The sequence below is a fragment of the Polypterus senegalus genome, chromosome 1, assembly GCF_016835505.1.
Source record: "Polypterus senegalus isolate Bchr_013 chromosome 1, ASM1683550v1, whole genome shotgun sequence".
Lineage (NCBI taxonomy): Eukaryota > Metazoa > Chordata > Cladistia > Polypteriformes > Polypteridae > Polypterus > Polypterus senegalus.
In genome coordinates this window covers 85,251,939-85,264,490 of record NC_053154.1, presented here as the reverse complement: position 1 = coordinate 85,264,490, position 12,552 = coordinate 85,251,939, and the positions used below count along the sequence as shown (strand labels likewise).

Genomic DNA, 12,552 nt, shown 5'->3' with positions numbered 1-12,552 from the left:
CCATGGAATATAATGATAAGCTTTCAGTTTTTCATTTGCAATCCAGATATATTTGGAGATTGCTGAACGAAATGATAGCTGAAATAGTTTTGTCTTTTGTTTTATGTACATTTAGCATGCTGTGATTTGTTGAACAAATGGAGAAACTTTATTTCATAGCTTGCATTCTGCTATAGACCATTTTCACTTTTGCCACTCTCTGGAGCCCTGTTCAAATTGTGTTATCCATCAGACAGTTAACAGTGTACTAGAGTCAAGAATTCTAACTGCCATCACCCATGCTTCGAGCTGTGCTGGAGAGTACCTAGTATACGGGCACTTGTACAGTCAGCAGGTTGTACCCGCTCACTTTCTCCCTAAGAATGCCAAGACTGTAGAAAGTGAACCAAGCTGGAAATTACACCAAAACTTTACTGTTTAACACCAGACTGAACAATACTAGCACAGCTAGAAAATCCCTTAAGTGTCCCAATGAAATTTTACTAGAGTGCTAATCTAATTCATATCACAGACATTTGTGAACACTGGCATTGTTTAGTTTGTTTATAATGAGTAAAAATGTGTTAGGACAAAAGTATTGTTTGCATACACATCCATATGTGCTATGTTTAGGTTTTTGAGACTTTATTATATTTAAATGGTTATATTTTATTGTAAAAATTAAGAATAGGTACAGTATTTGTTTTATGTAAGAGGTCTTGCATATGAAGGATCCATGCCAGGTTTGTTTCTGGTTATAGAGTGCACTGTAAAATAATGCATGACATGAACACTATACATTTTTTGAACTTTCAGGCATCTTTAACCCATAAAGCACACAAGAAAATCTCTTTTTTCTAAGCACAATATAAATGAAGATTATCTAAAGGGAACAGTAATTACTAAAATGTGAGCCTTCCTGTTGTTCTATGCTACTTCAGGTTACTTCGTACTAATATACCATTGTTAATTACGGTAAATTAAAAAAAAATTAAACAAGAATTCTATAAGGTCAGAACAGAATCAAGATGTGGTGAATGGATTATATCGCTTGACTAGTCTTGGGAGTGCTAGTGAATTCCCCAGAAGATGCTTTTAAGTGTTTCTGGGAATGGGAAAGTCTTGTCTTCCCTACTTAGCCTTTTATAACTGTGACCAAAACAGGAGAAGCAGTATAGGAAAGTAAATGATATAAGAGGAGTTTTAAGTAAATGACCAAGTTGGCAAAACTGAAAGATATTTTGCTATGTTCTCTCCATATACCACATTGGTTGCAGTTCACTAATTGTTTAGAGTTAGTTTTAAAAGGATTTGTCAGTGTGGATCAGGGTTTTGATTCAATTTGACCATGTGTATTACAAAAAATATTGTCATTATTATTTTTTGGGTTCTTCAGAGGCCAGCTGAGGGTGCATTTAAACATGGCTAGAAAATATTTAAAATCCACAAAATTTTTATATTCATCCAAGTATAATGTTTCACACATTCAGGAACATTAGTAATCAATATACGGCACTGCTTGAGGATAATTGATCTACTGTATTTTGTTGTGTAAGTATATTAAAAAATAATTACAAAAGAAAATCAGACCAAAAATCCTGCCCTTAATTTGTAATGAGTACACCCAAGTACACACATTTGCAGTGTTCATTTACACAATCAAGTACAGGCAATTTAGATGAAATCCAACTTCTTCTCCTCCTCTTTGAAGAGCATATACACAAATTTCAATTGATTTATTTTCTAACAATGAATTTTTTTTCAAGGCCTTAGAACCTATTTATTTAATGACTATGAAACTATTGCATAATAACATAAAAATATCTGAAAAATACTGTTTGGAAAGAAGATTTATTTGAAATTTTGCAGTGCCTTGTGTATGAGTGTAGCTATAAATGTAAAATAGATGTTGAAAGGTTTATCATTTAAGCAATAAATCATTTTTCTTCAAATGTAAATTACTAATAGGCAAAGCTGCTTCTTGATTCTTATCCATAAGTGATTGTATGTTTAGCAGAGTACACTATTTCTGTTACTCTTTGCAGAATATCAGAAGGTCGGTTTATACCATGAGATTTGTAACAGAGGTTAACATAGCTTAGTGTAATTTCTTATAACATCTACCATTGATGTGTTTATGTATTTGCGTAATGTTTTTCAGTTATTCATTTGCATAGGTCTTGATTATCATGTAGATATTTGCAAGAATTCTATTGGTAGTGACCGTTTTCATCAGATCTTGTCCAGATGTTTATGGTCATTGATTATACGAAAATTATAGATACAGTTTTGTACTTCAAAAAATTAATTAATTATTTGGCTTCCAAGAATCTCATTATCAGCCTGTCTGTTTGCACCCACAACCTGCATAGTGCTGACAATGCATTTATAAATAGATGGCTTTCATTTTAACACCTACTTTTCCCATTCCAGCCTGTTTATCCTGGCAGCAACAAGAACAGTGTGGGTAACACTGTAGATTGTACGCTGTGCTAGATTGTTATAATACAGTAATCTGGCAGACATTAACATACATTAATCCACTTATTTGATTATAATGTGCAAAATCTACCTATTAATTCTGACTGTAGGATTTTTATATAAAACAATTTAAAAAGCTATCATTCAGAACATTAGTAAATAGGATCTTATGACTTGGACTATGATTTCTTTATATAATGGCAGGGCTTCTACTTATACTGTTGTTTTCTTCCTGTCCTTTCAAACCTTAGTGCAGTTGTACTTTTTAACACACAAAACATTTCTACTGCTAAAATAAAAAATTAAAGTATTGTTAACTAAATTATTTCTATTATATTATTATAAATCTCTCTGTTATTAAGTGTTTATAAATTCTTCATTTAATGTGGTTGCCTTTTTATAAAAAATTTGTTCATAACATATAAGATGTTAACAGGCACACTTTTAAAGTGCAGTTATCTCTTGTGATTCATGGGGATAAGGGTGCAGAACTCCCATGAATACGTTTGGGGCTCTCCGCCTCAACTCCTAATGTTGTACTGTTAACCACAAGCCTTACCAATAACCTACAGTCAATTATTTATCAAATTCTAGACAATACAGTTATAAATATTACTTTAAAAAAAGTAAAAAGATATGTAATTACTGTACTGTATACTGTACTGTGCTGCAATTGTAACAGAGTTTTCACACCTGCTGGTGAATCTTGAGGGATTTCCTGTGCTTTTTTGGTGATATACCTTACTGTTGACGTGTTAAAGCAATACTCCACCCAAAAAATAGCGTTTGTTTAAATGTTACTTTCCCTATGTAGTTTGTTAGTGATGGGCAAAGAAAACTTTTAATCTCATGTTTTGTAGAGAACGTATATCTAAAATATTCAAATTCAACAGAGCCAATCAGTGACTGATTCTGGATAATGGCAAGCGATGTGAAAAATGTCCATGGAAAAAATTCTCACATAACTCTTTTTGCATAAGCAACATGTCCAATATCCATTCATATATTCAAAACATGCAAAATGTGTGCATTTTTGTGTTAACAACAACAGTTACTTCCTGGAAAGGTGGTGTTCATTGTAAAAAGGGAAGATGTCATTCCTACATAGCTGTGCATTTGACTTGAAGATTTAATCTCTCCTCTTCATTCAGACAGTCCTGTCTTTAATTCAAATGCACAACATTGTGGGAATGACATTTTTACTCTTTATTTCTGCAAAATATTTTCCATTTAATTATTGATCACATCCCATGAAATTGGCAGATTTACAAATCATAAACCTGCAAAATGCAAGGGCCAACTGTACCATATCTTGTACAGATTGAAATTGATCAAGTGATGATTCTGATTATCAGCTTTCAAGTTGTCTTCCTAAGTTTGTTAGTGAGTTAATATTTTGAGATATTGTAGAATTTAAATGGGAAATAAGATACAGAAGTCTTGCTAGTTAATAAGTTATAATTTCACTGTTTTGTTCAACAAATATTGAGTCTGTTCTAGACTATTAATACCATTGAAAAGAGACTTCACAAACAAATGTCATGTATACATGTATACTCAATTGACCTTGATCAATCTGTACCATCCAGCTCATGTTTACTGAATTATTCGTTTTGATTTTCTTTCTAGAACAAACTCGGACTCTGCACTCCACACTAGTGTAATGAACCCCAACTCTCATGATCCCTTCAATCAAGGACTAGGATTTCAACATCGAAGTGGTACGCAGCAATGAAAACTAGTTTTACTTTCATATTTAATTTTGAGGATTTGACTATATTAATGTTGAATTTCTAATGAATAGGCATTAGCCTTGTTGAATTTCTCATAATTTGAATAGGCTGAGCTTTATCAGACAGGGCAAATTTCAGTAAATATTTGACAGATTTGCATTATAAACTGTACTCTGTGATGGTGTGTCATTCTTGTAAATTTAAAAGATATCTATAAAATGCAGGTTTGCAGTAAAATTATCATGAGATGCTTATATTTGTTATAACAGCTCGGAAAAAGCAGTATTTACCATGTTATTTTGGATTATGCATAATCCTAGGTGACAACTCTTTAACCACAGGAGATTTTCTGCTTTGACACAGCTTAAGTTCTATCCAGATGTTATAATAATAATGGTAAGTCTGAAATGAGTAAAATCCAGGTGTGAACGGCAGTATAAGAGCCATTTGTTAGTTAGCTAGGTTATGTTAAATTGATAGAAGTATTCTCTTAGTTATGCTAAAGTGTTTGTGTATTAGTGCATAGTCAATGGGAGGTTCATATATACATTTCCGGCGCCGCATCCGAGTGGCAGCCTTTCCAGCAGCTCCGTATATGACCTTATCTTTTTACCTTTTTATCTCTATTTTTCTCTATTTCACTGATCACTTCTACCACTTTCTTTTATGTGGAATTGCTCCCTGGACACTTTTTACAATTTTACTATTTGACATGGATTTTTACACTCCGAGAATTGCCTATTCAAGTAGTCAGCTTAAAGCACTAAGAAGAAATGCTTATGCCGGTGTGGTTCCTTATTTACCTGATGAGGTAAGAAGACGATATCGGGGCAGCCGAGCGCAAAGATAAAAGATAAGATTAAATCGAGACAACTTGAGAGAAAATGGCGTTATAAACCGTCGCTGCCTTCTGTGATCCTGGGAAATGTAAACTCACTACCAAATAAGATCGACTAACTGGCTGTGCTGGTGAAAAATGTCAGAACCTACAGAGAATGCAGCTTGCTGTGTTTTAGTGAAACGTGGCTAACGTCTACCATCCCAGATGCTAACGTGGAGCTACCCGGGTTTAGCACAGTTAGAGCGGACAGAGACGCAAGTACCTGCGGAAAGAAGAAAGGAGGAGGACTCGCTCTCTATGTCAATACAAAGTGGTGCAACTCAGGACATGTAAACGTTAAAATCTCCACTTGCTGCAGGGACATCGAACTGTTGGCCGTAAGTCTGCGCCCCTATTGCTTGCCCAGAGAGTTTGGACACGTGATTGCTGTTATTGTTTACATCCCCTCAAGCGACGCGAGATGGCGAGTGACATCATCCATTCCGCAGTTGCTAAGTTACAAACGCAGCACCCTGAGGCACTTGTGCTAATCGCTGGAGACTTTTAACCATGTAACGCTGGACAAAACATTACCTGCCTTCTCCCAGTATGTGGATTGTAACACTCGGGAAACAGGCCTATCGCCCTGCTGTATGCAAACGTTAAAGACGCATACAGCGCCACCCCGCTGCCTGCACTTGGGAAAGCAGATCATAACCTGGTTCTGCTTCAGCCTCAATACAAACCAAGAGTGAGGCGCTACCTACAACTACACGCTCATTCAGGAAGTGGTCCCTGAGGCAGAGCAGGCTCTGAGAGACTGCTTTGGAACTACAGACTGGGATATATTGCTTGGGTCACATAGTGAGAACATTGAAGAGGCTGTTGAATGCACAACTGATTACATCAACTTCTGTATGGACATTGTAGTTCCAGTAAGAACAGTATGCTGCTATGCTAACAACAAGCCATGGATTACAAGTGACATCAAGGGCCTTTTGAACCAGAAGAAAAGGGCTTTTAAAGGTGGTGATCAGCATGAGCTCAAGTGCGTGCAGAAGGAACTCCGAGTCCAGCTCAGGGCGAAAGAGCAGTACAGGAGAAAGCTGGAGCAGAAGTTGCAGAACAACAGCATGAAGGAAGTGTGGGATGGGATGAAGATTATCACTGGCTGCAGCTCAAGCGGGTGCCGCCATCGAGACAGACGTGGAGAGAGCAAACCAAATGAACAACTTCTTTAATAGGTTTGATCACAGTAACCCACTCTCACCTCGGAGTACTGCATCCTCTAACCATCCTTCTGCTGATACCAGCATAGGTGAGACATCCCCACCCACAATTACAGCAGCCCAGGTGAGCAGAGAGCTGAAAAGACTTTGTGCCAGCAAAGCAGCGGGTCCAGATGGTGTATCGCCACGACTGCTGAAGGCCTGTGCGTTGGAACTGGGGAGTCCTCTACAGCGCATCTTCAACCTGAGCCTGGAACAGGGAGAGTCCCAAGGCTTTGGAAAACATCTTGTATCACCCTGTCCCAAAGGTATCACGTCCTAGTGAGCTGAATGACTTCCGGCCTGTTGCTCTGACGTCACATCTGATGAAGACCATGGAGCGGCTGCTGCTTCACCACCTGAGGCCACAGGTCCGCCACGCCTCGACCCTCTGCAGTTCGCATACCAGGAGAAGGTGGGAGGGAGGATGCCATCATCTATATGCTACACGATCCCTCTCCCACCTGGACAGAGGCAGTGGTGCTGTAAGAATTATGTTTTGGACTTCTCTAGCGCCTTCAACACCATCCAACCTCTGCTCCTTAGGGATAAGCTGACTGATATGGGAGTAGACTCACACCTGGTGGCATGGATTGTGGACTGTCTTACAGACAGACCTCAATATGTGCGTCTTGGGAACTGCAGGTCTGACATTGTGTTCAGCAATACTTTCTCCGGTCCTGTTCAATCTATATACATCAGACTTCCAATATGACTCGGAGTCCTGCCACGTGCAAAAGTTCGCTGATGACGCTGCATCAGGTGTGGGCAGGAGGAGGAGTACAGAAAGTTAATCAAAGACTTTGTTAAATGGTGCGACTCAAACCACTTACACATTAACACCAGCAAGACCAAGGAGCTGGTGGTGGATATTAGGAGGCCCAGGCCCCTCATCGACCCTGTGATCATCAGAGGTGACTGTGTGCAGAGGGTGCAGACCTTTAAATATCTGGGAGTGCAGCTGGATGACAAATTGGACTGGACTGCCAATACTGATGCTCTATGTAAGAAAGGTCAGAGCAGACTATACTTTCTGAGAAGGTTGGCATCCTTCAACATCTGCAGTAAGATGCTGCAGATGTTCTACCAGACGGTTGTGGCGAGTGCCCTCTTCTACGCGGTGGTGTGCTGGGGTGGCAGCATAAAGATGAAAGACGCCTCACGCCTGGACAAACTTGTTAAGAAGGCAGGCTGTATTGTAGGATTAAAGTTGGACAGTTTAACATCTGTGGCAGAGCGACGGGCACTAAGCAAACTCCTGTCAATCATGAATAATCCACTGCATCCACTTAACAGCGTCATCTCCAGACAGAGGAGTAGCTTCAGTGACAGACTTTTGTCACTGTCCTGCTCCACTGACAGACTGAAGAGATCGTTCCTCCCCCACACTATGCGACTCTTCAATTCCACCCAGGGGAGTAAATGCTAACATTACTCAAAGTTATTGTCTGGAGTAAATGCTAACTTTAATTTTATTTTAATTTTTTTCATTTTTATTACTATTTAATTTAATATTGTTTCTTTGTATCAGTATACTGCTGCTGGATTATGTGAATTTCCCCTTGGGATTAATAAAGTATCTATCTGTCTAACTAGATTCAGTTTATGAACTGCCTTGCAGTTGGTAAGGAATGGAGAGAAAACAGTTTCAAACCATACATACAGTACATACAGAACATACTGAATGTACTAGAATGAATCTTTTGTAAGCTTGCCATAAAGAAATACTGTAGCATGATTTTCAGTGTGGTATGCAGTGTAGTTTAACAGGAGACAATTAAGATTGTAATGAAATAGAGAATAAACCTTTTTACTTTCTTGTATGTAAAGCATAGGGAAAGTATTGTTACCTTCCAAACATTCGATGTGGAGGTTTTGATGAATCTTGACGTTTTAGACATCTCTGACTTTCTTGTATACGAAGTATAGGGAAAGTATTGTAACCATCCAAAAATTCCATTTCGAGATTTCGATGAATCTCAACATTTTAGACCTCCCTGAGTCCAAAATTTTGAATTATGTGTGTGTGTGTGTGTGTGCGTGTATGTAAACACAATACCTTGAGTACACTTTCACTTAAGTCATCCAATTTTTTCATACAAGTATTAGGTAATAAAAGTAGATTTCTATCAACTTTCGAGCTATTTCTGTTAACCGGAAATGGTACTTAATCTTTTATTCATGCAGTCCGATTTATTCAACTTTAATTTTATAATAATCGTTCAATATATTATTAATGTGATTTGTTGGTGATGGTTCTTTAATGTACATAATATAAAAATATAAACATTATCTTGCAGGTTTACTCCTTAAATATCCATCCTTATATCTGAGTATCTGAGAAAATCTAGGAGAGAACACTACTGATTTTTTTCCTTTATTCCCTGTATACTGCCTGTGTAATAACTTTTTTCTGAATTTTTGTGATTTTGTTTCACTTTGAAATGTTCACTAAACCTTATTTAAAACAAAATTTATTGGACTGAGGCTCATGTTTGTTGAGTCATTTTGGATCCTACTTTGCCAACTCTAGCATTTATTATTGTTTTCATTTTACAGACCCTAGCTTAACCACATACTGTGCTATCCTGAGAAATCATTTGTATGTTATTGTCACCCAATCTATTTTTAATTGTTGTATTCTTAAATATTTAAATTGTCCTTGATTAGCAGCAAATTATTAATGAAATATTAATTTAAAAGTATTTTGAGATAGAAAAGCAAGCTGTCTGCAAAGAAGCTCTATTAATGAAATATTTACAAAGGAATTATTTAGGGAAAAGCTGCAAACTGAGCAGCCCTAATCCACTGTGGTCAACAGAATGTCTTTAATGTAAATGAATAACTTGTAGTAATTTTTTACATGGCATAAGAAAAGCGTGATCAGGCAATGAAATTAAGACATGAACCTTTACAACAAATTAAGTGGAAAATCTTGAGTCACTGTGACACTGCAAAATTAGAGTCACCTACTCCTGATATACATCATATTTTAGTTAATAAAATAGAAATTAAAACAACATTTTGATTTACTTTTTATAGTTTTAATTTTTAATTTTGCTTTTGTAGGTCTGGCTGATGGAGACTGTGGCAGAAGTATGTGCACTTTTATTATTTTTTCATATTGACAACTTTAAGCTATGGATTACTGAAAATATTTTTTATAGATCTAACTTGAAATTGCTTATTTAAGTATTAAGTTGGAAAAAGCATATCAAACTTTATATAAAAACCTGTTATAAGAGCTAATTCCTAGAAAATGTATAAAGGAGAATTTTCATAACTTGAAATGAGAACTAAAAATTTCTAGTAACTTAAAGGCTTTATTTGCTCTCATTGTCCTGTCATAACTTAAATAACGTGTTTGGCAAAAAGTTGTTAGAAAGTATAAACTTGTAATATGTGATAGGCATAGATTTTTGGTTACAGAGACTAGGGCTGGGGGATTTTTTTTATGATTAAATCATTTCATTTAAATTCATATTTTAAAGCACTCAATTCAAAGCAGCAACAAAAATCTTGAGGGGCAGGGATTGGAGTGTGGCTGCTAAGGGATCTGGCACATTTTTCAGTTTGAATGGTGACAGAGCCACAATCTAGGCTGTGTTTGAGACAGTGAATTTGCCAGCTGTGCTGGAGCTGATCAGAGTCTGCATGATAGTGACAGATATTACTGCCATGACTTTCAAACAGTAGACTGAAAGGTAACATCATCTCTCGTGGGTGTTACAAATGGAAGCTTGTAAATAGTTGCTGATTGAGTTATTGTTTCCTTGAGTATTTTTGTTGGTATAAATAAACCTGCTTGATTTCTGCACAGTGAACTGTCAGTGCAGTTTTGTTCCTTGCATCCGGGAGGGGGTATTTCAGTATCAATATGAAGAATATGATGAACTGTTATGAATGCACTTGTTTCAAAGAAAGGCTGAATAATTAAGTTACTTGTCAAACAAACTATAGTAAAATGCAAAGTTTGCAAAAACTTGATAGCAATTTATTTCAGCATTTAAAAAAGAATCTGCAGAATGGAATGGGTGGGAGAAAGCACAGCACAAAGACAAAGCCAGTCCCCAACCTATAGCTCCTGAGTATACTTCACTCCACTTCAGCATGGACCACACAAGGCACGCTCCTATTATATATCCCATTAGACAGTGTGATTACATTAAAATCAGAGTATGCTTAGTATGAATCTGGGGGATGTCAATTATCCCATCTTACCTTGCAACGATGGCTAGGCTATGACGGAGAGGAGGACAAACAGGCTACCTATAGCAGACAGTCAGAGGGCTATAAGAGCGCACTTATAGGTGGACTTCTTTACAGGCGGGGGACAGTGTGGAGGATACAGGGAATAAGAATGAAGGCTGAAAATGTAAAAACAAATTACAAATAGATAAAAAATGATTACAGAAAAGTCTACACTGAAAGATATTTTCTTCTTTTGCACCTTTTCTCACCGACAATAAAAATATATAAGTTTTTGTATTTCTAGGAAGGATGCAATTGTATTTTGCAAAATGAGGACAAACTTCTTATTTTGTGTTCAGGTTGGCTTTTATTGGAGAAGAAAATTTTATAGGTGGAAGCAATTCTTAGGTCTGGTTTATACCTCACGCTCAGAATGTGTACGCACATTCGTCATGGCTGCCACACGTTCCCAGCATTCATTTGACACGTCCTCTCAGCATGTCCTCAGAAATTAAGGCGATGTGTGCGCGAGTTGCAGTACCAGCAAAATGCCGGGGGCATAGTGTGATAAAGTCGGAAAGTGACATCAGAATCTCTGTTTACTATCTACATGTGACAAAAAGGCGCTTTGCGTATCATACAGGATTGATATTCCTGTTTTGATGTTTGATGAATGGTTTGATGTGGTGAAGCAACATGCCGACATACAAATGCATTTGTAGTCCTTTTATATTCAAGCGTTACATATTCCCAGTTATAATGACACAATACATTTTAAAGGTCTCACATACCATCTTTTGTGTTGTCTTTTTTCTTTTTTTTTATACCATCACAACTGCAACAGAATGTACAATGCCGTATTTGAACCACAGAGAAAAAAAAAGTTAGGGACACAGTGAAAAGGTGTATTTCCTGATTAAAATGGAAATTTCGGCTTAAATCTCAAAATGTCCACTTTAATCTCACAGTTTATCATTGAAGTACTGTAGACATAAATGTCATCTTAAAACCAACCTACGTGTTACTTGCTATGTGCTTCGTGGGCTTCCTCCGCATTGACAGCAGTGGCAAGCAGCAACCACCATACAGAACACATTAAATTTGTGATGCTCCAGCTCTCTGCACATTTGGAATCCTTAGATTTATACTTGATATCACTTTCATGATGAAATGCATTAAACTATGTTATTATATTTTACAGATAAATTGTTAACTTAATTTAAATAATGAATACTGTTAATAATTACACATGTGGGTGGGGGTAGCGCTGCAGTCTCGCAGGGAGTCACGTCCCTGGTGTTTCCTGCCTGGAGTTTGCATGTTTTCCTGGTGGGTTTCCACAGTGTGCTCCGGTTTCCTTCCAAAGATATACAGGTTTGGGGATTTGGTGAAGCTAAAATTATGCTAGAATATGTGAGTGCTTATGTTCAACTTGCAATGAGCTGATGCACCCGTCCAGGGATTGTTTCTGCTTTGTGCCCAGTGCCCTTGGATTGATGGATTTAATCATTAAACATCCATCCTTTTCACAGATATTGTGGCAAGGTGTCCTTGGAATATAATGGGTGTTTCAATCAACACAGTGAAGCCAAATATGTTCTCACCATGATGATATTTCGCACTGCCACCTGGTGGAATCTTGTAGATTTACGTAAAGTACACATGCAAGTATAAACAGTACAATGGTTGTGTACCAGTAGCGTCCACAGGCAAACGCATCACTTCTCGTTAAGTATAAATCTGGCCTTAGAGTCATCCTCCTTTAGTTACCTTTAACAAAACGGAAGAAGTTCAGCGAGCTTATTCTAACCTCTAATCTCTACTGACTTTTAAAGTTCTTATATGTTATATATATATATATATATATATATGTATGTACAAACCGGATTCCAGAAAAGTTGGGACACTAAACAAATTGTGAATAAAAACTGAATGCAATGATGTGGAGATGGAAAATGTCAATATTTTATTTGTAATAGAACGTAGATGACAGATCAAACGTTTAATCCGAGTAAATGTATCATTTTAAAGGAAAAATATGTTGATTCAAAATTTCACGGTGTCAACAAATCCCAAAAAG

At 37.0% G+C, this 12,552-nt stretch overlaps 1 protein-coding gene across 3 annotated transcripts in view; it reads left to right on the top strand.

Annotated features, from left to right (window-relative positions):
• The window catches only part of LOC120528501 (CREB-regulated transcription coactivator 2), a 269,051-nt gene that overhangs the window by 156,349 nt on the left and 100,150 nt on the right, over window positions 1–12,552 (top strand). For all 3 annotated transcript variants that reach the window (XM_039752689.1, XM_039752695.1, XM_039752681.1), the window contains 2 exons: window positions 4,090–4,181; window positions 9,351–9,377. In XM_039752689.1, the coding sequence (XP_039608623.1) occupies window positions 4,090–4,181; window positions 9,351–9,377 (119 nt within the window). The remainder of the gene's footprint in view (window positions 1–4,089; window positions 4,182–9,350; window positions 9,378–12,552) is intronic.